The following is a 26,281-nucleotide window of genomic DNA, read 5'->3' as shown; positions in this document are numbered from 1 at the left end:
CGGACGCAGCCCTGTCAGCCTCGGCCTGTGCCCATCTGTGTAGGCTTCACAGCTCCAGCCCTCCAGCTGGAACCTGCTCTTACCCACTGCCCTCCCTGGCTGGCCAGGCCCAACCCTTAGCCCAGAGATTTTTCAGGGATCAAGCAGGGCTGGGGCCTGAGCACAGGCATTTCTTATGGTCACAGAAACAGGGCATTGGGCCTCCAACCTGGGGACTGTTCTTTCCCAACCACCTGCCCAGCTTGTGGACAGTCGATCATGGGGACCCGGGACTGGATGGGGACCCAGGTTTAGAGCCCAGCACCTCTCACAGCCTCCCTAGCCTTGGGTGAGGGGAGAGGGGCAAGCCAGTCCTGAGCTGGGGCTGGGAGGAGCAGGGACAAAAATAACCCGGTACAGGCTCCTGCTGAGGCCAGAAATAGCGTAGTGACAAGTGCCTTGTAACACCCCAGGCGAGCAGCAGGGGGAAGCTGAGCTGAGGAGAGCCAGCCTCACTACAGGCCCAGGCCTGGCTGAGGGGCCATCCACACTACATACCATACCACACTGCCCGTGTGCACACATGCATGTGGCAGACCCAAGGGACTACGGCTCAGGACAGAGAATCCGGAGAGATGCTAAACCTGGGCTTGGCCTTGGCCACCGCCATGCTGCGCTTGCGCAGGGGCCCTCGGGCTGAGGCAAGGGTCAGGGCGTCCAGCAGGCTGCGGTCCTCATCGAGCTGGCGGGCCGTGCAGAGTGGCGTGGGCACTTTAATGGTGTTGCCAAACTTGGAATAGTCCACGGAATAGCGTCCATCCTCCTCAGCCACAATGGGGACAAAGCGCTGGCCCCACAGGATCTCGTCGGCCAGGTAGGAGGTGCGGGCCTGGGTGGTGATGCCCGTGGTTTCCACCACGCCTTCCAGGATGACGATGATCTCGAGGTCCTGGTGGTGGTGCAGGTCGCCAGGCGCCAGGTCGTAGAGCGGGCTGTTGGCATCGATGACGTGGTAGATGATGAGGGGTGCCACCAGGAAGATGCTGTTGCCTCCCACGCCGTTCTCCATGGGGATGTCCACCTGGTGGAGGGGCACCACCTCGCCCTCAGGGCTGGTGGTCTTGCGCACCACCTGCATGTGGATGGTGGCACTGATGATCATGCTCTTGCGGAGGTCGCCCACCCGCAGCATGAAGCAGAGGCGGCCGTGGCGCAGGGCGATAACGGCATGCTTGCTGAAGATGAGGGTCTCGGCCCTCCGGTGGGCCTGGGCGGTCTTCATGAAGATGCAGCCCAGCATGATGGCGTTGATCATGAGCCCCACGATGTTCTGCACAATGAGCACCAGGATAGCCAGGGGGCACTCCTCGGTCACCATGCGCCCACCAAAACCGATGGTCACCTGGACCTCGATGGAGAAAAGGAAGGCAGATGAAAAGGAGTGGATGCTGGTGACACAGGGCTCCCCGGCGCCCTCAATGGGGGCCAGGTCGCCGTGGGCAAAGGCGATGAGCCACCAGGCCATGGCGAAGAGTAGCCAGCTGCAGAGGAAGGACATGGTGAAGATAAGCAGCGTGTGCGGCCACTTGAGGTCCACCAGCGTGGTGAACACGTCCTGCAGGAAGCGGCCCTGCTCCCGAATGTTCTTGTGGGCCACGTTGCAATTGCCTTTCTTGGACACAAAGCGGGCCCTCCGCTCTCGGGCACGGTACCTGGGCTCTGTGGGGTCCTCTGCCAGACGTGTCAGCACATACTCCTCAGGGATGATGCCCTTGCGGGACAGCATGGCTCCAGTGACCCCCAGAGAGGGGCTTCCCCCATGGAGGGGCACCCCCTGACCTGGCCTAGGGCCTCACTGTGGCGTCCCCTCCTTGGACATACTCCCACCCTGGGGCCACCCTCAGCCTGTGCCGGCCTCACTGCTGAGATGCTGAGCCTCTTTCTCTCCTACGCCTGGACTCTGCTTCACTTCCGTCAGCTTCACTTTTCACTCCACCTGCCCATTGTCCTCTGAGCCCCCAACCCCGCCTGCTCTCACCTGGTCCCCTCCCAGCTCTCCTCCACCAGCTGAGAACCCCTGGGCCCCGCTAAGACTCCCTCTCCCCACCCAGCCCTAACACCTCCGAACTTAACACCTCCGGATCTTTCCCACTCGCCAGACCTCATACAAGCCCCACCGCGTCTCCCGCCTCACCCATTTCGGTCCCCGGCTCCCCTCCAAGCTCCTCCTTCATGTCCTCGCCGCCCCCAGTCTCTTCTGCAGGTATGCCGCCTATTTCCTACCCCACCCGTCCCGTAGCGCCCCCGCCGCTCTTCGGATCCCTCTCCAGCGCTCGTCCTCTCTGTCTCCTTGGGCTCCTGCGCTCTCCGGAGTCACCACCCCACCCGGCTCAACTCCGGACCCCCTCGGCCCCCGCGCGACCCGGCCGGGCTCGCTCCAGGTCGCGGCCTCCCGGCTCCCCGCAGCCGCCCGCGCCCCCGCACCCCCGCCCCGCGCTCCGTCCCCGCCCCGCCCGCTTGTCGCCGCTGCACCTGCTCCTGCTCCTCAAGCCGCAGCCGTCGCCTCCCCGCCCCCTCCCGCCGCCCGGTGCTCGCGGTGCGCTGCGCTCGCGTTTCGTCGGTCCGTCTGCGGGTCCGCGGAGACCGACCTGTGCTGGGTGGGGGTAGAGGACCGCGGGTGGGGGGCGCCCGAGGAGCGGAGCGGGGGCCGAGGGCCGGAGGCCGCCAGGGGGAGCCAGACCTATTCCTGAGCGGGAGAGGGGGCGGGGACAGGCGCAAGCCCCGCCCCTCGCCTCGCCCTACTCCCCCCCCACCAACCCCCCACACCGCCTTCCTTCTCCGGACTCGCAAGTCTGGCCTTGGGAGTTTGTCAAATCTGATGGATCAAAAGAGGTTCCTTCTTCCCATGCCCTGTGAAATTGGGGTGCGGAAAGGGAGCTGTGACCCGCCTCTCCCCGCCCCCCCGTCTGGGGACCGCAGCCCCTGTCGCCCTGGCTCCCCTCCTCCAGTATTCCCATCCGTATTTGGGTCAATATCCACCTCTAGCGCAGCGCTGGGTTTTCCCGGTTCCGGGGGAAAGGCACCGAGGGGCAGCGCCACCAGTCCCAGGGCTGCGGGAAATTAGGTGGCCCGAGGACTTCTCAACTGACAGCTTCTTTCCTTTGCAGGATGCTCTTCGTCTTTTCTCAGTCCTGAATCATTTGAGAATCTGATGAAAGCTGGGACTCCCTCACATTAAAAAAAAAAAAAAAAAGTACCTCAGTCGGTGCAGGGGCACAGTTTAACACCTATTACAGGGATGCCGGATGCTGCAGCCCAGCACCCTGGGCGGTTCCATCTTCTCAGTCATGACCATCCCTACTTTATCTATTTATCTATTTATTTCAGAGACAAGGGCTGGCTGTCGCACAGGCTGGAGTGTAGTGGCATCATCACAGCTCACTGCAGCCTCGAATTCCTGGGCTCCAACGATCCTCCCGCCTTTGCTTCCTCAGTAGCTGGGACTACAGTTGCACCACCATGCCTGGCTAATTTATTTAAAAAAATTTTTAAGAGATGGGGTCTTGCTACGTTGCCGAGGCTGATCTTGAACTCCTGGGCTCATGTGATCCTCCCGCCTCAGCCTCCTAAAGTGCTGGGATTATGGGCATGAGCCACCGTACCTGGCTCATCACTACTTTAAAGAGGGTTTGAGTTGCTGGCACCTGCTTTACACTTCCTTATGCCCATAGCCTGATTTTTTCCACCTTAGGTGATGGGAGGTTTCTAGGTCTGAGTAGGTGTATTAGGGCTGGCTTCAGTACTGGGGGACCCAGGCTCTCGGCCCAGACATGGTGCAGGCATCAGCCTAAGGTTGCTGTGTGGCTTGTCCCCCCAGTTCTCAAGTGGCAGGAAAAGTCTGCTAAGTCTTTTTTGGAAGAGCAATGACTCCACCCTTCTCTGGAGCTCAGATCCTTATGAAGGAACCGCTGACCTGTGTGTGACCATTTTTTAGAGTGGGGCTTTGAGGCAGAGGCTGGAAAAGTAGGCAGCGTGGGGCTGTAGGCCAGAGAGCGCCGGGGCATGACTTTCATATTAGATTTTCTTTTCTCTTCCATACCCACCTGCAGGCTAAGTGAATACCACTACAAAGGGTGCATGTGATCTTGGGCTGTATTTATCGAGGTGCAGTGCCGAGGGTGGGAAGGGTAAAATACGATGAGCACAGTGGGGGGCAGGAGATAGGGTTACATGGGAAACCTCTGAGGCAGCTACAGCTGTTCAGCCATCAGAAAATGAGCCTTGGGGAGTCCCCCAGGGGCTTTGGGCACTATTGCAGAAACACCCGAGGTTGAAGGAGGATGGACTAGTAGTTTTGTGTGGCCCAAAGGACAGAACAGAGTGGAACAGAGGCAGGCTTTGATTTCACATATTCAAGAGTCAGTTCCCATAACAACGAGAGATGACCCACCAAGGCTGGTGGCCCATCAGGGACGCTATAGAGGGATTTAGGCCAAGATGGCCTTGGGCATCCCTGTGACACTTCGATGTGGGCCCTCCCCTACCCCCTGCTACTTCCTTTCAGTCCCTGGGGTGGGATGGCTTTGGGGTAGTGTTAGCCATGTGGACTCCTCTTTCTGCTGCTCCCTGTCTCTGCTCCTGGGAGACCACCAGTGGGGGGAGCTGCTGCCCCCCAACCCAGGGCATCTCAGAGCCGGAAGGCCAGGCCCTGACTCTAGGTGTGGCCCTGAGGCCTCAGCTGTTCCCTGCTCCACCCTTCCAGGGCAGTGAGTCCCACACCCAAAGGACTCAGTCCTCTGCTCTGCCCCATCCTGCACTTGCTCGTGCTCATCTCTCCAAACACTGCACTTGGCAGGTCCCTTCTTGCTCAAATGCCTTTTCCACTCCCCTTTTGTCCATAGGCTTATCTCACACTCCTTGTCCTGGCATTCGAGGCTCTTTGACTTGCTGCCCTCCCTGCTGCCCTCATCTCCCTCCCATCTCCCTGACCAGCCATCACTCCCTAGCTCCTGCTGCCCCACCCCCACTCCGCCCTTTTCTCTAACCCTCTGCCTATCCAACCCCTGCCACTCCCATGCCCAATTCAAATCCTGCCTTTCCCAGGCAGCCTGCCAGAGCTCACAGAGCCCTTACTTTCTGAGCTCCCTTGGCTCCTGGAACACCTAGGACCCCATTAGAGGGGTCTGTGCTGGGTCCCCCCCTCTAATGACTGGTGGCTTTTCCTTATGTTCTATATCTCTCAGCCCCTTGCAGCCACGAGGGATGCAGGCCCAACTCCTAGATCAACCTCCCAAGGCCTGGTACAGCCAGTGTTGCAGGTGCTTTATAAATAATAATAAAATGAGATGTAGGCCAGGCATGGTGGCTCATGCTTATAATCCCAGCACTTTGGGAGGCTGAGGCAGGAGGATAGCTTGAGCCCAGGAGTTTGAGACCAGCCTAGGCAACATAGTGACACCCTGTCTCTACAAAAAAAAAAAAGCGATGTACACGAGTACTTGCCTTTTCTTGGCTGAGTGCAGGTGTGCACTCTTGTTTTGTGATGCAGACAACATAAGGACAGTTGTTTTGGTCTCCCTGCTACCTGGGCCCCAGCATCTCGCAGCCACATCTGACTAATTTGTGGTACATGCCCTGTGCTTTCTCTCTGAAGAACCACCCTTCCCCCACTTCTGAATGCCCCTGTTTGGGGGATGGAGATGGGGACATGTGATCCAGGCCTAGCCAGTCAGTGTATTCTAGTTTTCTGACCATAGTGATTGGGTGGGGATGAAGATGTGACCCAAGTTTGTCCCTTGAGATTTATTCCCAAGATTTTTGTTGGAACTATTGGGAAAGAGCATCTTTTCTTCCTCTTGGGTTGCCCTGGAGTAGGATGTAAGCTGGAGCTCCTAGTGGCCATCTGTCATCTGGGAGGCAGAGGAAAATGGATTCCAGAAATGGAGACACATCCCTGATGTCAAACACCTGGATCCGGCCATGCCTGAAGCAGTACACCTCCTGGCCTTTTCAGTCACATACTGAAATAAATTCAAGTTTTTGTTTAAGCCACTGTGAGTTGGGTTCCTGTCATTTGCAATGAAAATAGTGCGAATCCAGGGTACCCAGGCTCCACAATTTTAATCCAGGAGTGAAAGTGAAAAGAAAGGAGACCAAGCTGTATGGAAATCTGTTACTTATCTGATGAAGTCACCACAGAAACTCTTGCTATGCACTGAATTGTGTCCCCTCAGATTCACAGGTTGAAGCCCTAACCCCCAATGTAACTGTATGTGGAGACAGAGACTGCGAGGAGATAAGGTTCAGTGAGGTCACAGGGATGGAGCCCTAATCCAATATGACTAGTGTCCTTATAAGAAGAGAGACAGACAGACAGATCCCAGGGATGCACGTGCACAAAGGAAGGGCCATGTGAGGACACAGCGAGAAAGTGGCTGTCTGCAAGACAAGGAGAGAGGCTTTAGGAGAAACCAATCTGCAGCACCTTGATCTTGGACTTCGGCCTCCAGAACCGTGAGAAATAAATTTCTGTTGTTAAAGCCACCCAGTCTGTGGTATTCTGTTGTGGTAGCCTGAGCTGACTAATACAGCCCCCTGTTCACAGATGAGGAAACACACTCTTGCCCACACTCACAGGTCTGCCTGATGCCAAAGGCAGGCTGGCTCTATAGCACACATTGTCCTCTGCCAGCCGCTGCCCCCAGACTCAGGGCCTCCCATAGGAAACAATCAATCTCTTTATTTACAAGTGATTTACAGTTAGAAAACCCAGGCAGGGAGTGGGGCAGGGTGGGCGTACGGGATGGCACTTGGGCTCTGGTGGGTTACTTGTCTGCACGGACGAAGGAGGCGAAGACGCTGTCCTTCTGGCTGAGCAGCGTGTCTGGCTTGTCGAACTCGAGGATGGCGCCGCGCTTAAGGACAATCACCAGGTCTGCACTCAGGATGGTGTGCACGCGATGCTGGGGGCGGGAGGGGCTGGTCAGGGTGGTGGGAGGGGAAGGGGCTGGCAGCTGAGGGCATCCCTCCTGCAGCTTGGAGGAGGAGGAGGCATGTGGTCACAATGTCCTGTCTCTGCAGTGACTGCCCTTCCTGGGGTGGCTGTGACTCCAAGCCCTTCATCCACTAATACCACCCTTTTTCCCTCTCCAAGTCCCACCTCTGCCCCACCTCCAGGCTTTAAGACTCAGAGACCCCTCTCTACCTCCCCGCCTCCTATGGAGAAGTAACCCCAGCCTAGCTCACAGGGCCTTGGGACGGGGCAGACCGTGGAGTCTGGAGAAAGAGAGGGGAGGCCTGAGGGAAGTGCAGGTGCAAATCCCCCCACACCCCAATTCCTGCAACCCAAGCTCCCTGCAAGCCCTCCAGACTCCTTGCCCCGCAGGGCATCTCCCCTGCAGCACCAGGGGCCTTTCTTGATTACTAGAACCAGGTGAGCCCTCTCTCTGGGTGTCCCCTGCACCCCAGCAAAGGGCCCCTTACCGCGATGGTGACCACAGTGCGGTCTGCGAAGGCTGTCATCACCACCTTCTGGAGGATGTTCTCCTGCCGGGTTGGGGCAGCAGCTGTTAACTCACCTGCCCAATGGGTGGGTCTCGTCTGGTTTTCTTCGGATGTGGGGCCCGGTCCTAGCCCCACCTCCACCCTCTAGCTGGCCCTAGTCCCATGGGACTGACCGGGTTCCCAGCCTGCTGGGAGCTCAGCTCTGTGTCTCTGTGTGTTGTGAGTGTGTGTGTGTGTGTGCTGTGTGGTGGGTGATGGAGTGAAGACTATGTGGGTCTGTGCATGGCGTGTTTGTGTGCATGTGTGGGGTGTGTGTGTATGTGTGTATGAGGTCTGTGCATGGCATGTGTGTGTGCATGTGGTCTGTGTGCGTGTGTGCGTGTGTGTGTGTGTGTGTGGGTATGAACATTCCCTAGGACCAAATGGAGTCAGGGTCCCCCCCACCTTTACCTTTTCTGCCACACACAGCCCTGAGGCAACATGAGTGAGCCTCGGGGCTACTTTGTATAAACTTCTCCCTAAGACCCCACTACAACCCTCTCTGAGCAAGACTGCCATCCCACGGATGTGCCCAGGACCGACCGTGGCCATGTCAATGGAAGCTGTGGCCTCGTCCATGATGAAGATGCTGGTCTTCCTCACGAAGGCCCGAGCCAGGCAGAACAGCTGCCTCTGGCCCTGGCTGAAATTCTCCCCGCCTTCCGTGATGATGGCATCTGAAAACGGCCCCGGAGACGGGCTGCGTTAATTCTGTGCTGTGAGTGGGACAGATGGATGGCTTGGGGGGCTGTTGGGAAATGTGTGTATGGGGGCAAACATGTGGGTGCGTGTCCGGGAGCAGTGTGTGCAGGGCTGATGCACTCGACACAATGACACAGAGGCCATCTGCGTGGACTGCAACGAGAAGGGCACCCTTGGAGGTGTGTGCTGCTGTGGCCCTGGCCAGTTCCGGGGGGCGGGTGTGCACTCAGCGTGGGTGTGCTGCATGCGTGTCGGCCTTGGTGGGGTGATTCATGGAAGCCAAGGCTTGGCCAGCCCCCACTGCTCCAGGAGCTGCAGCAAACACACCAAGGCTCTGCTGACTGCTGGCCTGGGGACAGGGTCTTTCCAGCAGCCTCGATGAGTGAGCTGTGTTTGTGATTTCCGTCTGTCCTCTCCTCCCCCTGGGCAGAAGTGGATAAGTCAGGGTATGGGGCAGGGCAGGGCTGAAAATACCCGTGTGGTATAGGGGACTTGCAATCTCTGCCTCACAGTGACTCGTACTGTCCCATGAGGAGGGACCAGACCCTGAACTGACCAGTCGTGTGACCCAGGGCAAGTCGCTTCACCCCTCTGGGCCACTGTATGGTGAGAGGTAGACTAAATGGTCCCTGGGGTCCTGCCAGACCCCAGACTCCAAATGCAGGGCAAACCTAAAGCATGGGTGTGAGGCCTCCCTCCCCTGCCCCTGAGCGCCCAACCCCTGCTCGGCCAGGAGCAGTTACCGAGGCCTCCCGGCAGCGCCTTCACCACCAGCTTCAGCTGGGCTATCTCCAGGGCTTCCCACAGCGTGCTGTCCGAGCACTTCTTCTCCGGGTCCAGGTTAAATCTGGAGGTGGCACAGAAAGCCCCAGTAGGGAGGGGAGCAGCGTGCTACCTCCATCCCCAGGGGTCGCTCGGAGGCTGAGGCAGGCAAAGGGGACAGTGAGTGAGCACTGATTGACTCAGGGGCCTGGCGGCGGGGAGAGCACTGAGGCGGTGGCAGTGGGTGGAGGACAGCATCTCAGAGCCGTAGGTGGGGATCCCCTACCAGGGCCTGCCTGGTGGGAAGGAGAAGGGAATGAGGGGGCACTCCTATGTGTCCTGGTCCCTCCCCGCCGACCCTGGGGCTGGGGCAGGCCTGGTGGGGTGGAGGGGCTCACCGGATGGTGCCGCTGAAGAGGACGGGGTCCTGCAGGATGATGGAGAGGCGTGAGCGCAGGGTGTGCAGGGGCAGTTTGGCGATGTCAATGCCGTCGATAATGATGCGCCCTGCATGGAGATGATGGCACAGGTGGGACAGCCCTAGGAGTCAGGTGGTGCTGGGGACAGACCCAGCCGGGGTCATAGGTCCCAATGAGGATTGACTGCTGGGCCTCCCCTGACGTCTGATCACACAGCAGAACTGTGCGCTGTGGGGACACATGGGGTGCCCACCATACAACTCACCTTCGAACATGTCCACCATGCGGAAGAAGGCGAGAGAGAAGGAGGACTTCCCGCTGCCTGTGCGGCCGCAGATCCCGATCTGGGAAGAGAGAAGCAGGCATGCCGCTGGGGCTCCGGCTGCTGGGAGTAGCCTCTAGTGCTAGCTCTGGGGGTGCACACACGTGTGGGAGGTCACAGTGTCTCTTCTTGGCCTGGTTTTCGGACCAGCTTTTCTTTTTCTTTTTTGAGACAGAGTCTCACTCTGTTGCCTGGGCTAGAGTGCAGTGGCGTCAGCCTAGCTCACAGCAACCTCAAACTCCTGGGCTCAAGCGATCCTCCTGCCTTAGCCTCCCGAGTAGCTGGGACTAGAGGTGCCCACCACCACGCCCAGCTAATCTTTTCTATTTTTAGTTGCCTGGCTAATTTTTTTTTTCTATTTTTTAGTAGAGACAGGGTCTTGGTCTTGCTCAGGCTGGTCTTGAACTCCTGACCTCAAGCAATCCTCCCACCTCGTCCTCCCAGAGTGCTAGGATTATAGGTATGAGCCACCGTCCCCTGCCCGACCAGCTTCTCTTTGGCCACGCAGGTTTGGAATTATTTCCTGTGGTGGGTCCGCAGGGGGCTCACAAGGGGACTGGAAGGCAAGTGCAGGGTGTAGATGTCCATTTGCTGGGGCCTTGGCGTGGGTCTGGGTGTGCTGGGTACTTGGCTGTAGGGGAATTGGGGACACTGGTGTGTCTCTATGTGCATGAGTGTGGCAGGAGGACAAGGGGGCAGCTGAGTGTGGTGTGCAGGGCTCTGTCTGTGTGCCCCACCTTAAACTGGAGGAGCCATCTCTGACCCCATTGCCCTTGGGTACCAATAGAAATTATAATAAAGGATCACTACAGAGGCAGAGGCAGATACAGTGACATAGAAGGACAAGAGAGGCAGGGACAGATGGGAGGAGACAGAGGCAGGGACAGAGGTACATCGCAAGGTCAGAGGTAGTGAGATGGACAGACAAAGACAGAGTGAGAGAGACAGACCAAGAGACAGAAGGGGAGAGAGGGGGACATTAGGAGAGCTGGCCCAGACCACCAGGTGGGGGCTCTCTCCCTGAGAACAAGGATGGCCTCGCCCTGCACCCCAGGCCTGTGCTCTGGATCTCTGGGCAGTATCCTGGGGAGAGGCCCTGGCCATTTGCGGGGAGGGGGCCCTGACAAAGGCCCTCTAAGCTGGGGAAGTCCGGAGTGTCCATCTCCTTGGGGGATGAGTGAGGAGACAGGGCCTGAGGCAGCAGGAGAAGGGGAGAGGGGAGAGGAAAGGTGGGCTGAACCCTGATGGGCCCAGGGCTGGAGATGAGGGTCTGAATGGGTGAGGCCTGGAGGGGCCCGTGCAGCTGTCTAGCCCCCACCCTCCCGGCCCTGCTCAGCCCGTCCTGCAGAGTGGGGGCAGGCTGGGGCTGGCCTGACCTTCTGTCCGGGGGAGATGAGGGCGTTGACGTGCTTGAGCACGGGCTTCAGGGAGCTGTCGTAGCGCACGCTCAGGTTCTGGATCTGGATCTTCCCGCGGTCGGGCCAGTTCTTTGGGATCAGCGATGGTGCTGGGGGCCGGGCTGGGGCTCAGCCACCGGGCGTGAGTCCAGGGATGCCCCCCATCCCCAGGCTCCCTCGTGGTCCCCAACCCAAACACGCTCCTCCTCCGGGCCCTTTCCCTGGAGCCCTCTTCCTGCGGCCCTCACCCAGGAGCCCCTCGTAGCTCTCCGCCTCGGTTTTCAGGAGCCCATGGATACGCTTCACAGCCCCCAGCTGCAGCTCCATGTCCGCCAGGTTCCTCACCATCCAGTTGAGGTAGTTGGAGACCTGCGGGAGCCAGGCACAGCCACTGGGTGACCACCTGGTCCTGTCCTCGGCCACATGGCTCTGCCTACAGCTGGAGAGGGGGTGGGCCCCAGAAGCCTCCTTTTTTTTTTTAGAGAGACAGTATCTTGCTCTGTCATCTGGCTAGAGTGCAGTGGCATCATCCCAGCTCACTATAACCTCGAACTCTTGGGCTCAAGCGACCCTCCTGCCTCAGCCTCCTGAGTAGCTGGGACTACAGGCACGTGCCACCGCACCTGGGTAAGTTTTTTTTAGAGATGGGGTCTTGCTATGTTGCCCAGACTGGACTGGAACTCCTGGGCCCAAGCTATCCTCCCACCTTGGCCTTCCAAAATGCTGGGATTACAGGTGTGAGCCACTGTGCCTGGCCCCCAGATGCCTTTTGCTGCCCATCAGTGGCCTGCTCAGAGTAGCCCTCCCAGGAGCCATGGGGAGTGTCACAAGGAATGTGGCTCCCCACCCACTACCTGTGTGGGGTCTGGGCCCTGGGCCCTGCCTGTCAGCCCTCTTGCCCACAAGGTCCTTCTGGCATCAAACTCAAATGAGCTTGGGATAAGGCCTGGGGGTGTCCCAGTCTCAGTTGGGGAAGGTGCCCCAGGATTCCCCACGTGCTGGCGTCTGACCCTTCCCCAGCCCTAGCCCACTGCCACTCACCATGAGGGCGTAGGTGAGGCCCAGGCCCACCAGGCCGGCAGAGAGCTCCCTGTGCAGGGAGTTGGAGATGGAGGTCACGGCTGCGATGAGCACCACACATGCTCCGATGTACTCCTGCCGAGGGAGAGGAGCCAGCCTGGGCACTTGGGGTTGAGTCTCAGGCACCCTCAGCCCGCCTCACTCCCTTTTGGGGCAGGGAGCAGCTCAGCCGAGCCTCCACCCCAGCCCCACAACTCACACACACATCACCAGACACACATGAAGCCTGTGGGGGTTCCAGGAGCCACCACGGTCCCCCACGCCCCAGCCACCCGCACACACCTGCACACGCATGCCACACCAGCTGGCCCCGACACACACAGCATGTGTGTGTCACACGCCCCACTGCAGACACACACTTACCACGGTTACGGATACAACTATGGCAGCTATGGCTGCACACCTCAGATACACAAGCCCCCAGGGAGATGTGGGGAACAGGGGCGTAGGCCGGATGTGGGGGACCACCAGGGCTGGGGAAGCAGGAGCTCAGTGTCCACGTAATCTGGTATCCCATCCTCTCTTCCCCCCCATCCATGTGTGCCCTTGCTCTGGCCCCACACTCCTATCAGAACCCCCGTCGTAGGGGCCCAAGCTAGGGGGGATGGCACTTGCCATTCGGACTTCCAGCCATCTGTTGGCAGCCGTGAGGAAGAGGGAGGCAATGTTGTTGGAGTCTGTGTATTCGAGCAGCTTCTGCTGGAACCGGGCCTCGTACCTGGAGGGAGGATGAGGGGGTTCTGGGGAAATAGAGTCAGTCCACGTAGCTCCTATGGCTCTCCTTACCTACAGAGGAGGCCACCTGGGCCTCCCAGCCCCCAGACATGCCACCTCTGCCACCTTACTCATGCCCCCCTCCCTGCTCCTTTCTACTTATTCAGGCCTGTCCAGAGTCCCCCCTCCTTCAAACCCTTGTTTTCACCCCAAGACCTGTTCTTTCTAGATCTTTCCCATTACAGTAAAGGGCACCTCCCTCTACGTAGCTTCTCAGGCCTGAAACCCAGGAATCATCTGGATTCCCACCCAGTCCCTCAGCAATCTTCTCCCATCTACCTCTCAAATAGTCCCTCCATCCAGCGCTCCCCTGCTTCCTGCCCGCCACTCACGCTCACCTGCGCTTCTGCCTCAGTTCCCTGATAGGTGTCCCTGTGGTCTCCCTGTAGCCCGCTGTCCACACAGCAGCCAACAGAATCTTTCTTTTTTTTTTTTAAATTTAATTTAATTTTTATTTATTTTATTTCAGAATATTACGGGGGCACAAACACTTTCATTATACATATTGCCTTTGCACCACCCAAGTCAGAGCTACAAGTGTGCCCCACCCCCTTTAGAAAGACATCACAGAAATCTTTCTAAATCACACACTGAGTCCCATCTCTCCCCTGCTTAGAATACCAATGACCTTCCCTTGCTTTCAGGATAAAAAACCACCTCCTCTGCCAACCACCCCCTGCCACAAACTCTCTCGCGCCCTATGCTGCAGCCACCCAGCCTTTTAAAAGTTTTATGACAATGCCACAGTCTTCCTCACCCCCAGGGCCTTTGCACATGCTGTTCCCTCTGCCTGGAATGCTTTCTCCCTTGCTCTTCACAAGACTGGCTCCTTCTCAACCTTTGGGACTTCCCTTAAATGGTACCTCCTTAAAGAGGCTTTTCCTGACACTATCTCACCTCAAGTAGTTTTCCCTTTTATCTTCTGTCTCTGCAGCCTGTGTGCTCCGTGGTGTCTGCTCTTACATTCATTTCTTTTGCTGTTTATGATCCCTCTCCCTCCCTAAATTCCATGAGGATGGGGCCATGTCTGGTTTGTTCACCAGCGTATCCTGGAACCTGGCACTATCAATGAATGTTCGTTGAATGAATAAACGGAGCCTTCCCTGACCCTCTAAAGTAGATGGGATCTCTTTGTACAAAGAACTCTGGACATTTCATTCCCACCCTCAGGTCCTCATTGTGTTCTCCCCGTGTTGTGGGGCATGGACCTGCCTCCTCTCTCTGACCAGCCTGGGCTCCCGGCACCCCTCTCCTTGGCCACCTCCCTCAGACCTTGACGGCACGGGCCCATCCCAGAGGAGTGCAGGAGCACTCGTCTGATGATGAATGAAGAAATGAAAGAAAAGCTGTCTCATCACCGCTGATTTGATAAAGTCCAAACTCAGGGGACTCAGAGGGACCCAAGATGTGCCTTGCTGGGTGTTTGCTGTACACTCTGGAAGGTGTTTATCTAGCTTTGATTATTTCCGGGTGGAGGGCATGTGTCTGAGGAGAGCGAAGTGAGTCTCCGAGGTGGGAGGAGCGTGCGATTGCATAGCCGAGGGGTGGAGGCGTAGGGTGGGTGGCGTGTCTGAGGCCAGCGTGAAACCACATGTCTGAAGGGTTTCAGTAAGTGTGTGTTGAAGGTGTGTGTGCACAGGCGTGTGCGTGGTGATCGGAGTGTGAGGCGCTCATCGTATGTGGGTCTCAGGACGGAGTGTGAGTGACAAGAGCGTCTGGGGGGTGGGCATGTGTGAGATGGGGGCTTCTCCACGGTGTGTGACAGCGGCCTGAGGACTGGGAAAGAGCTTCAGCTGTGGGGCCGCGCAAACCCAGGTTGGAGTCCGAACGTCATGACTTCCTGCCTGTGTATCAGAATGGAGACTCAGTTTTCTCATCAGTAAAATGGGGACAGCAACAGTAACAGTTCCTACATGGACTGCAACAATCTCTGTGCCTGACACGAGCTCCGTGCCAGGCACTCTTGAAACTCTTTTGGGAAAAAGCAGGGCCTTTTGGGAAAGTCTAAAAGGCCAGACAAGTCTGGGTTCCAAGAGCAGCAGCAGTTCTCACAGTCTGTGTTACTGCGATGGGTGACTCAGCCTCTCTGGGTCTCATTTCTGCACCTGTAAAACGTGGCTACGCGTACCTATGTCATGAGGCGCTTGTGGGGATTAAATACAATAAGGCACACGAAGCACTTAGCACAGCGCCTGGTGTGTTCTAAGTGCGCAATCAGTGAATGCTAATCAGCTCTCAACAGCGCGGGCTGCTGGGCTAAAGCCAATGAATTAAACACATATAGAGACGATTGAAAAATCTTTCATTCGCATTTAAAAATCAATCACTGTGTCAGTGCAGGGTGTGGACGGCCTCGCTGGGCAGCAGTTCCTCTGGCTGCCCACAGGCTGGGCCTGAGCCACAGGCCTGCTCTGAGGAGGGTTATAGGAAGCCACTAGAGGGTCTGGCCCATTCCAGGAAAGTCACAATCTCTCCACCCCAGGCCCAGCCCAAGGTCCTCTGGGACACCAATAAAAGAGGGACATCACCAAAACTTATAGCAAAGGCGAGGCCCAGGGGTGTTGAGGGACCTGGAAGATGAAGGGACAGGGGAAGTTCAGGCTTGAGAGGAGAGGGAGTCTGGGAGGGGACTCTGGAGTCATCTGCCAGTCTCCAAGCAGCTTCTGTGTGGAAGCCGGCGCAGGCTCGGACAGGGGCTGGGAAGAGCTCTCCTCTGCTTTGATCTGCTCAGACCAGACCCCTGAGAGGTGGCCTCGCACTGGCCTCTGGGGGCCCAGGGAGTGAACAGAGGCTGCAGTGCTGCACCAGGGCCCTGGCACCTCTCCCAGGGCTGAAGCTGGACATTAGAGGCAGGAGATGCAACCCTCTCTGGACCCTCCACTGGCCTTTGAGCCCTAGGCTTACTCCTGGACACAGGGCTTGGTGTCTCATGGTTACTGTCACACCCTGAGCAGCTGTGCCATCCTAAAAATAACCTATCATCATGCTCTGCGTGAGGCTTAGAGACAAGAGCCCAACTATCTGGGGCAGGGGTCTCTGGACTATCTGTCTGGAGGAGAGATGCTGGAGACTTGGGGATGGGGGAGCAACAGCAGCCTCTGATGCTCCCATTTGTTTTTGTTTTTGTTTTTTTGAGACAGAGTTTCACTCTGTCACCCGGGCTACAGTGCCATGGCGTCAGCCTAGCCTAGCTCACAGCAACCTCAAACTCCTGGACTCAAGCCTCCCGAGTAGCTGGGATTACAGGCGCATGCCACCACGCCAGGCTAATTTTTCTATTTTTAGTAGAGATCGGGTCTTGCTCTTGCTCAGGATGGTCTTGAACTCCTGGCCTCAAGAATCCTCCTGCCTCGGCCTCCCACAGTGCTAGGATTACAGGCGTGAGCCATCATGCCCGGCCTGATGCTCCCACTGAGCCCAACATCACAAGTCGGGGTTGCGAGAGGATGGCAGGGGCGCTGAAGTTTTCAGGGAATTCCTCCAGCCTGGTGAACTCTCACCCATTCTTTGAGTCTGAGCTCCCGTGACACCTTCTCCATGAAACCTTCCACGACTCCCTCCCTTCTATGCTCCCACAGCCCTTGTGCCCTCTTCTTTCAGAGCACCTGACAGATAAGATTTTCCGGGTCTGCTCAAAGTCTGGGTTGTAAATTCCTCCAGGGCAGTGGCTCATCTGACTCCTGTTTGTCGTACCTGGCATGGCGCTTAGCACATGGTGGGTGCTCAGTAAACGTTTGTTGAATAAACAAGTAGGGTCAAGTCTGGGCTTTGTGGGGCCTTACACAGAGTTATGTAACCTCTGTGTGCCTCAGTTTCCTTATCTGTGCAATGGGAGTGATCATGCTCAGCACCTCACACTGCAGAGCGGAATGAATGGGGTTGGCATGAATAGTACTCAGCACAGTGGTGGGCACACAGGGCATCCTCCAAAAAAGAAGGCCTCAGGGCTGGTCCACATGATCTAAGGCCCTTTCTGGTATTGTTACGGGAAGACTTGTCCCAGCCTTGTTGCTTTTCATATTCTGCCTTAGTTTGCAGAGGCCCTGGGCTTGTCTGCAGGGAGGGAATTTTCCTCTCTGAAACACACAGCTGGAGCCCATCTGGCCTGTCCCTGCTGGTGGACATCCCCTGGGTCTTGGGGCTTGTTGAGGGGGTTGAGAGCCATGTGTCCTAAGTGGAGCCCTGAGAATCAAATCTCATGACCTATGACCCTGGCCCCGCCCCACTCCACTCAGACCTTGAGGGGAATCTGGACTCGTACCTGAAGGCCCGGATGGTGGTGAGGCCTTCCACCGTTTCAGCAAAGTGCGAGAGCAGCGGGAGCTGAGTGGTGTCGTCCAGCTGCTGCAGGTCCCTGTGCCAGGGAACAGAGCAGAAACAGTTAAAAGATCAGGGTTGGGGCTCAGCCCAGCCTGAATCCTAGTCCACCCTACCACTGTGTGGGCAAATGGCTTCACCTCTCCAGGCCTCAGTTTCTCACCTGTGAAGAGGGACGGCAACAGTACCATCCCCTCGAGCTGCGGTGAGCACTGAATGAGATCATGTGTGTAACATGCTTAGACACTGCCTGCAACGCACATTTTACTGTCATCCTGGGCATCGTCCACCTCACATCTGTGACCCTCCCTGGGCTTCTGCCACACAGCCTCGTGCTGGGGTAAGGCTGGGCAGGCAGCCTTAGTTCCATTTTTACAGGTGAACAGCCTAAAGCTTGGGGCGGCTAGCCAAAGGAACGGACAGACCAAACTCGAAGCTTCCAATCCCCCTTTTCCTGATAACCACAATAGTTTTCATCACATCACAGGCCAGGATCTAATTTGCTCCTTGAGCCAGAGGTTTCCATGGCAACAGAATTCCCTCTGGAGCCCCAGAGCTGCACCTTGACAAGCAGGTCAGTGCCAGGAGGCCAGTTTGGAATGCAGGACGTAGCTTTCCTGGACAAACCGTCTCCAGGGCCAGAGGGGGTGCCAGAGGAGCAGGGTGGTTTCTCTGGCAGAAGAAAGGAACTTTGTAGAACAGCTTGTACAGTGTTTAAAAAGCCACTGTAATATCGTGAATATCAACGCACTATGTTCCTCCTGTGGGTGCTGGGTGATTCTGGATCATTCAAGCAAAAATCCCTTTATACAAACGTTGATCCTTTTGGGCAGGTAACTGTGGCTAAAATGCATCTAAATGTAATTATTGTTATTGCTAATCAGTATTTTGACTCTCGTTTCTAACCAACTATGTGCACTCACGAAAGGTACTTTCATGACCACATCCGGCAGTCAGAAATATGTTTTATATTGCAAATCATTACATACACAACTACGTATCATGAAGCAAAGCTGCTGTTACTATATGAACGCAGTCAGATATTTTCTGTTCTATTTTATTTTTTTAAAATGCTGGTTCGGATCCATGATATTGAATTCATGACCCACTAATGGGCTATAATTGGCAGTTTGAGAAACACTGGCCTAGAGGTTCTTTAAATGTTTCCCTATAATTCTTTGAATCTATGAGTTTAACAGAATCATTCCCAGAAAGACTTCCTAGAGAACACTCTTAGAAAATTCCGAGGAGGAAAGAGCTGTGCGTGACTGCAAGGCTCACGAGGGCAAACGTGATCAGTGAGAAGGGCTGAGAGAGGCCCCCTCCAGTACGGCTTCTGGCACTCCTGCACCCAAGTGCGCTGGGAGGCGTGACTGCCGTTACACCCCTCAGGTCAGGCGCCCTCTGATTTCACACATCAGCAATCGGCCTGGCTGCCGGAATCATGCAACACTCCTGGGAAGCATTTTGGCAAAATGAGTGAAGGGCATAAACGAGTGCGTGCACGCTGGCCCAGCAATTCCATTCCTGACCACATCTCCCAAGGAAATAATTCAGAAATTAACTGCAGTGTGTGCATGTGCGGACAGATGGTTGTATTAGGGTAGAAGAGTGTGATGTTATATTTTTTATTTTTCTTTTTTGGGGGGACATGACCCTACCACTTTTATGATGATGATTCCAGTAAATGTACCAAGCTGCCCACTGCAAAGCACCTCCCACCCCTCACCCACCTCCGGGTCATCACCTGGATGCCACCCGGAAGTACTTCTGGGTGAAGTAGCACACGACAGCCAGGGGCAAGAGGGCCACGAGGAAGACAGGTGTGACATAGGAGATGACGGTCACGGCCGAGACACAGAGCATGGTGGAGCGGCTCAGGCACTCCAGCGTGGACGGGATGTGCTGCGCGGGCGAGGGGGAGAGCGAGGTGCGTTCAGGTGTTTGGCTATGTTCAGTGTTACCTGCGCCCTGTGCTCTCTCCCTTTATTACAGGCACACATCTTATCTCTCCAGCTACACAGTAAGCGCCCTGAGGGCTGCAATCAGGACTGTGCAGTCCTGCTTCCTCACTGCGCAGTACGATGGTAAATAAACCACACCAGTTGACTCAAAATGAGTATCCGCTGCACAATCAGCCACCTTGGTTCAGAACACACTGGAACCTTACTAGAGTGAGCCAGTGGGTCTGGGGCAGAAGCCAAAGGAGTCTGGTTTCCCTTGGCCCTATTATGAAGGTCTCACCTGGCAGGGCCCAGGCCCTGCGGCGGCATTAAAATCAGATGGGGCGCTGGTTCCTCCCACAGGGCTTGGATCACCTGATCTGGGGAACCCAGCATGGGACAGGAAAAGCTCCCAGGGGCCTGGCCTCTCTCGGGACTAGGGGAAATGTGGCACAGTCCTCTATACCTGGTCGATGGTGTTACAGTCAGATGAAAATCGGTTTAGGATGCTCCCAAGGGGCGTGGTCTCGAAAAACCTAAGGGGAGACCAGAAGAACAGTTACTCGTTCGTCTATTGATTTACATCGGACTTACTGAATGGGGTAGTAATTTATTTAAGTGTCTCTAGAGTCCTTCACAGGTCCGGCTCCCTGGGAGCGATTGCCTTAGTCCATCTGTAGACATCTGGCCTGTGTCCTGAGAATCTCCAAAGCCACCCAAAGGGGTGCTGGACGCTTGTTAGCCTCTCTGACTCTCAAGCCCATTTGTGACCACTGCCACCTTTCTCAGCTGCTCACTGGGCCTGACTCAACAGCTGACCTCCTGGGACACAGAGTCCTCTCCAGAGGGACAATATGCCAAGGGGAGCAGGGCCCTGCGGACAGCCTGTCGGCTGGCTGGCCCTGAGAGGATACTCTGGCCATCAGCACTCTGGCCGTGACTTGGAGTCAGCCTAACCCCAACCAGAGAATCTCAAAACCACAAATTTGGGGCAAATAGAGGGGAAGTAACCTTGAAGGCCATATCTGTGGGCCACAGAGAGCTCACAAGGCTGGAAAGTAAACAGTGTAGTCAGATGGTGAGGTCTGGCTTTGGTAAGGGGCTAGATAACCCATTTGCGTGTTGTGTGTATGTGTGTGTTTTTCTTTTAATTTTTAAAATTTTTAACTTTTTTTCACAGCCCAAGTCACAGAAGCCTACTGTGTTTTTAAACCAAGTTGACCAACCATCGGGCAGTGGCGATTTTAAATCTCTTTCACACCAAGAGGCCCTTGAGATTTTTATCCATCCCATTATAGGAAATTAGAACAGCTCCCCGTGCCTCCAGTGTCAGAACCTGCAGGCTGGCGCAGGCAGAGAAGCCAGGGGGAGAGAGGAGGGCAGGGAGCTGCCCTTAGGGGTGGGGATGGACAGACAGGAAGGGAGGCTAAACTTGACGCAGACCTGCAGATGCTCATGTCGAAGGGCTGTTGTGACAATTACATAAGCTACCCATGTAAATGCCTAGCTCAGTGCCTGGCGGAGTAAATGCCAGTTTATTCCTGCTTCTTGCACGAGGAAGACGCTTTTACGCACACCGTCTCCTTGAGTCATGCCCACGAGTCTGTGACAGAAATCGTATATCCCCATTTTATAGATGGGAGAACTGAGGGTCAGAGAACAGTGACTTGCCCACAGCCCCACTGTGGCCAGAGGGGAGAGGTACCTCATGGGGGCCAGGATGATCTGGTTCAGCAGGCTGCGGTGCAACCCCTTAGCCACCTTCAGCCCTGTCCACTCCACGGTGACAGATGTGACAAGGCACAGCACAATGCCCAAGCTGCAGAGCACCGTGAACACCATGGCGTAGACAGTCTGGTCGAGTGTGCACTCCTGGGTGGGTGGAGAATGAGGTGGGGTCCTGGGGTGTCCAAGGGCTCAGCCCCCCACCTCACCCCACCCCTAGCCCCTGCAGTGGGGCTGCCACCACACCTGGCTGAGGGAGCAGTTCCTGGCTGTGGGGCTCAGCGTCAGGGCACTGTCGGTCCACTTGGCCAGCCAGTAGTCGATGGCCACCAAGACCATGTGCTTGAGCAGCTGGGAGAGCACGAGCAGTGACAGCAGCAGGATGCCGGCGGAGGACAGGTACTTGGCGCAGGCTTGCCACGGGATCTTGGCGCGCTGGTGCAGCACCGACGACAGGTTGTCATCCTCCTCGCTCTCAGCTGCCTCCTCTGTGGGCCACAAGAACCCACCCTGTGGCTTCACATTTCACCTTCCTCTGAGGGTGAACCAGGGGCACTTTATCCCCACTTACAGATGGGGAAACTGAGGCACACGGAGGGGAAGGGATTTAATCGCAGGCAAACTATCTCACTACACCCGGAACCCCAAACCTTAGTCTCCCCATGACTGATCAGACCTCAGGCCATAATTTCACTCCCGGTCACATTGTCTGTACCTTCCTCCTCTTCCTCATCCTGCAGAAGGCCATCTCTCGAGGACATGGCACGGGGCAGGCCCTGGGGTGGCTCTGTGGCCTTTCTCTCCATGACAGTCTCCTGAAAGACAGATGGGGCCTGACCAGTGTTCTCAGGGTGTATGGGGGGAAAAGGGAGGTTAGGGGGCAACCACCCTGGTAACGACCAGCGTCAGGTTTCCAGGTTGTCCCTGCCTAAGGGAGAGTCAGAGACACACATGTTCGTCTTGCCAGGATTTACTCTTTCCCCTTCATAAGCTAACAGCACCCTGATATCCCTGTGGGCAGCTACCCCTCCCCTATTCTTAGTCTCAGGGTTTCAGGTGGGGCTGGCTCCAGGGGTGGGCACATGACCCAGGCCTGGCCAATCCTCACATTCTACATCCCTGGCCACAGTGATTTGTTCAGGGTGGGCACATGACCAAATTGGACCAATGAGAGTCAGCCCTGGGACTCTGGCCAAACCACCGTGGAAGAGGCACTCTGTTCCTGGCAGAGTTGTTGAGCCGGGAGACGTAAACTGACACTGCTGATGGCCCTCACTGCTGCCATGAGAATGAACCCAATTTGAGGGAGCAGAGCCAGGGGATGAAGAGAAACACATTCCTATGACATTGTTTGACCACCTGGATCCAGCTACACTTAAAGCTGTGACACGCCTTGACTTTTTGCATTCATGAACCAACAAATCCTCTTTTCTTTGCTTAGGAAGTTTGAGTAAATTTTCTGAAACTTTGCAACTAAGTGTCATCTGACTATCTCAGATACCGCTGAGTCGCCCACCAGGTGGGAAGTCCCCCACCTGATTCTGCCCTGGGTACTGGCACAGGTACCAGCTCTCCTCTAGTGGTAGCAAGTTCCTGCCCAGCTCCCACATCTGCCCTATGGGGGGCTTCCCGGGGCAGCGAGTACAAGAAGGCCTTTATGAGTTCGGGCTCTAGCACACCTTCCCATCCGGGGGGGCTGCCTGGCCCCCAGGATATACCCACCTTCTCCAGCTCTTGGTCCTGCCGGTTCATGAGGGTCTTCCAGTGCTCAAAGAGCTGGCACTCAGACCTCTGGAAGTCCTTGAGTGTACCCTCCTTCTGGATGGTACCATCTTTCATAGCAATGATCTGGAAAGGTAGAAGCAAACCCAGTTTGGGGGCTGGTCGGGGAGGCCGAGTGGTGGTCACACCCTCCTGACCGTAGAGTCTGAGATGGCGGTGCACACATCCCTTCCCCCACTACAGTGGGCCGGGAGTGATAACCGGCCCCCACCAATGTACGCCCAGGACTTAGAGTTCGGTACATCTAGGAGGAGCAATTCTCAGTGGTTGGGTTTGCAGAGCAAATCCCGGTCAAACTGGCTGGTTACCCACAAGGACTCCATCAGCGGCAGCTGTTTTTATACACTTAACAGGCTAATTACACACACCTATAGCTCCTCCTGATGGCAGGTGCTTAGCAAAGCCTTGTTGGTCTGTATGGCCACAATTCTTTGGAATCAATGAAACTTTTTATTTGAAATAATCAATGACACCATCACATAGACCTGCTGTTAATTCAGACACCCACCCCTGCTGCCCTCATCCCCACCCACCCCATGGTGGGGAGGATGCCCAGTAGTTCTGCTCACTGACCCCTCAAGGAACCCGGCACCTCTGTATCCGCCACGTTTGGACTCGGGATTGTCCTGAACTACTTTGCCAGCCCGGGTCACCACAGAAACTCAGAAACAAACCTCTGCACTTGGTTTAATAGCTTTTTTTTTTTAATCTGGACTTTTTCTTTTTTTGTCCTTGTCATAGCAGAAGAGGATCTCATTACACATGGAAAGAAGACTTATTTGAGGAGAAATTAGCAGAGTCATTTGGCACAGGCTCGAAGCTCAGAGAGGGCTTCGAATTTTGGCTGCTGTTCAGGGGAAAAATTATACAGGAATAGGCAGGGCATGGACTTCAAAAGTCACATGACCTTAAGAATTAAGTGCTTGCCAATTAATTGAAAAGTAACTACTCTTTAATCTACTGAAGAGTATGGGAATTTATTTAATGGGGTTTCACAGCATTGCGTTCTAGTGATAATATTGAAGTTTCTAGTACTACTGCTATTGTTCATTTCCATATTTCCCATATGATCCCAACTTGAATCCATCCATCCCTGGAAGGTCAGAAGGTGGGAAGATGGCTCTTCATGCAAATGGGCACTCCCCAAGTCCAAGGGTTTGGTCATCAAACTGGGCAGGAATTAGAAGGTCCTTCCTGAGGTTTCCTGGCACCAGCCTTGAGTGTACCACAGGGGCCTCCGTCCAGGATGGGGAATGTCTGCGGGTCTAGGTGATACCAAATTCCTGGCCTGTACAGGGTCTCCCTCAGCTCAGCCTGCATGAGGCCATCCCATGCTGGTCTCTTATGCTTTGTGGCCCTCAGTAATTGCTACTGAGATACCCAATTGAGTCCTTCAAAGATGACTGACTGCCTCCCCACCATAGCCCTCTATAGCCTGACCCCTTGCGGCCCCTTACCCAGTCTGCATGGGGCAGATACTGTAGCTTATGGGTCACTAGGACCACTGTCCTCTTGTCGTCCCGGAGCAGCTCAAGGATCCCGGCTTGCATCAAGTGGTCACTCAGATGGATGTCCAGAGCTGAGAAGGGGTCATCCTGGGTAGAAGGAGAAGGTAGGGGCAGGTGTGGGGGAGAGGTTATATCAACTCTGGTCTAGGGAGTGACACGAGTTAGCTGTGTGGCCTTGGACAACTCACCCAATCTCTCTGGGCTTCAGTCACCTCATCTTAAAATGGGATTGTTGTCAGTTATCACTCTCAAACAGATTGAATGACTTCACTTCCTGACTCCTGGACCTTCAATGGCTTCCTATTGTCTCTAAAGCCCAAACTCCTTAGCATGGTATTCCAGGCCCCTTACAACCTGCTCAGTCTTCCTTTCTAGACACACTTCTGGTCTGTGCTTCCCAAGCTCCCTACTTTCCAGGTTCCCAAAGAGCTTGCCATTCCAGGCCCAAACTGTTCCCTGTGCCCAGATGTTCTGCCTTTTGTCTGCCTGGTGAACTCCTATTCATCCTTCACTTGCCCAAGCACTACTTTTTCCTGTGTCCTGTCTTGACGCTCACATCTACTCTTCCTTCCTCTCTGTTCCAGCGACACATTGCACAAAGCCAGTTCTGGTAGTTATTTGTCCACACCTGTGAGGCCCCCAGGAACTGAGATTCCTTGTGCCTATGCCTGGTACAGACTAGAAGCTTAATAAAAGTTTGTTGAAATAAAAATCCACCTTATTTTCTCTAAGACGTTTAAATCTCATGTGGGATCATTAATGAGCTAGTACTTTGTAAAGTGCTGCGCATGTATCAGATGGTGACAGAGACCATGAATCTTCACATTGTGGAGCATCTACAGTGGGAGTGCTTGGGTGTGTGTTGTAGTGAGAAGCGAGGGAACAGATCTGGGATCAGAGACCTGAGGTTCCTTCTTCCAACTCCCTGTCCACATGGCCTCCCTCTTTCCTTCTGTTTAACTCTCTCTTCAAGGCTCTCCTCCAGCAAGCCCTCCTTGATCACTCCAGCCTTCACAGTTGTCTCCCTGGACAAGGCCCCACATAGCCTGTGCCACTCAGTTTGGCTTTGAACTGGGCTGTGCCTCCGGAGTGTGGGTAAGCTCTGTCTCCCTAAACAGATTTTAAATCTTTCAGGCCAAGGGCTGGGTCTTAGAATTCCTCTGTATCTGTCAAGGCACCTGACACACAGAGCTTGGCATGAGGTAGGGCAGGGATAGCTAGTAAGTTTTATCTCGTGTTTGATTGCTAGTGAGTACCTGGAGTGCTGTGTTGAGGAGGATTCTGAAGCCAAGTCAAGTTCCATGGGAAATAATGTTGCAATCAATAAGCAATGTCTGTCCTGGCCATAGACGGGAAATGGCTGCACACATATTCCATGTATTTGCCCCTCTTATAGTCGGGCTGCATGAGTGTCAATAGGTTGGGGCTGTCCTACAGAGAGGCAGGCTGGAGCTACAACTTGCCTGCCCTCCTGGCTGCTTTAGAGCTCAGTCTGAAGTCTGCAATGGGTTATTTGTGCTATCCTTGCCTGCTTTGGTTTCGCTATCAATAATATGAGTAGGCTATAATATCTCTGGCAGGAGGGGTTTGCTCCTGGAGAGGGGGTGATGGTTTGTGTGTGTATGTGTGTGTGTGTGTACACACACGTGTGTGGGCCCCAAGGGAAGTGCCAGCTGGTGCACTCACCAAGAAGACGACGTTGGCATGCTGGTAGAGGGCTCGGGCCACGCTGATCCGCTGGCGCTGACCACCAGACAGGTTGATGCCCTGTCACCAAAGGGGAGGGACAGATCATGCCCTCAACCATTCAGTCCTGGCCTCTACTGGACTGTAAGCTTTTCGGGATGGAGGCCTGGCTCTATCTACTTCTTTGCCCCTCCTCACCTTGTGGAGAGAAGGAACCTGTGCATGTTTACTGAATTCATTCACAAGAGGGGTGCAAACCAAGACAGGGGAAGTAGGGCCGGGTGCGGTGGCTCACGCCTGTAATCTAGCACTCTGGGAGGCCGAGGCGGGTGGATCGCTCAAG

At 55.5% G+C, this 26,281-nt stretch overlaps 2 protein-coding genes across 4 annotated transcripts in view; both read right to left on the bottom strand.

The window, feature by feature from the left end:
- Window positions 1-361: 361 nt before the first annotated feature.
- On the bottom strand, window positions 362-2,661 carry KCNJ11 (potassium channel, inwardly rectifying subfamily J, member 11). Of its 3 annotated transcripts, none has more exons than XM_012654279.1 (2): window positions 2,512-2,661; window positions 362-1,520 (listed from the first exon to the last, which is right to left on the bottom strand). In XM_012654279.1, exon 2 carries the CDS (start codon window positions 1,502-1,504, stop codon window positions 593-595), a length of 912 nt encoding a protein of 303 aa, XP_012509733.1. In that variant the 5' UTR covers window positions 1,505-1,520; window positions 2,512-2,661; the 3' UTR covers window positions 362-592. The 3 variants fall into 3 exon arrangements, with proteins under 3 accessions (XP_012509733.1, XP_012509730.1, XP_012509732.1); XM_012654278.1 differs by lacking the exon at window positions 2,512-2,661 and adding an exon at window positions 1,692-1,765 and having other exon boundaries at window positions 415-1,520; XM_012654276.1 differs by lacking the exon at window positions 2,512-2,661 and having other exon boundaries at window positions 405-1,945.
- Window positions 2,662-6,698: 4,037 nt separating this feature from the next.
- Window positions 6,699-26,281, bottom strand: part of ABCC8 (ATP-binding cassette, sub-family C (CFTR/MRP), member 8) — a 79,031-nt gene continuing 59,448 nt past the window's right edge. Inside the window, exons 20-38 of the mRNA XM_012654171.1 lie at window positions 25,939-26,019; window positions 24,202-24,339; window positions 22,685-22,810; window positions 21,678-21,777; window positions 21,209-21,450; window positions 20,943-21,109; window positions 19,704-19,773; window positions 19,042-19,199; window positions 17,239-17,331; window positions 12,819-12,921; window positions 12,165-12,278; window positions 11,372-11,492; window positions 11,103-11,233; window positions 9,670-9,748; window positions 9,384-9,492; window positions 8,967-9,070; window positions 8,065-8,198; window positions 7,462-7,524; window positions 6,699-6,941 (exon numbers count right to left, since the gene is read on the bottom strand). Coding sequence (XP_012509625.1) covers window positions 6,804-6,941; window positions 7,462-7,524; window positions 8,065-8,198; window positions 8,967-9,070; window positions 9,384-9,492; window positions 9,670-9,748; window positions 11,103-11,233; window positions 11,372-11,492; window positions 12,165-12,278; window positions 12,819-12,921; window positions 17,239-17,331; window positions 19,042-19,199; window positions 19,704-19,773; window positions 20,943-21,109; window positions 21,209-21,450; window positions 21,678-21,777; window positions 22,685-22,810; window positions 24,202-24,339; window positions 25,939-26,019 — 2,271 coding nt within the window. The 3' untranslated portion in view covers window positions 6,699-6,803. The remainder of the gene's footprint in view (window positions 6,942-7,461; window positions 7,525-8,064; window positions 8,199-8,966; window positions 9,071-9,383; window positions 9,493-9,669; window positions 9,749-11,102; window positions 11,234-11,371; window positions 11,493-12,164; window positions 12,279-12,818; window positions 12,922-17,238; window positions 17,332-19,041; window positions 19,200-19,703; window positions 19,774-20,942; window positions 21,110-21,208; window positions 21,451-21,677; window positions 21,778-22,684; window positions 22,811-24,201; window positions 24,340-25,938; window positions 26,020-26,281) is intronic.

This window comes from Propithecus coquereli, unplaced genomic scaffold (genome assembly GCF_000956105.1).
Source record: "Propithecus coquereli isolate 6110/MARCELLA unplaced genomic scaffold, Pcoq_1.0 Scaffold44, whole genome shotgun sequence".
Classification (NCBI taxonomy): Eukaryota; Metazoa; Chordata; class Mammalia; order Primates; family Indriidae; genus Propithecus; species Propithecus coquereli.
The sequence above is the reverse complement of the archived record's forward strand: the minus strand, read 5'-3'. Positions and strand labels throughout refer to the sequence as shown.

What these genes read in the sequence shown, in the direction of transcription:
- KCNJ11 (XM_012654276.1), bottom strand. Translation starts at nt 1,765, where the DNA reads ATGCTGTCCCGCAAGGGCATCATCCCTGAGGAGTATGTGCTGACACGT.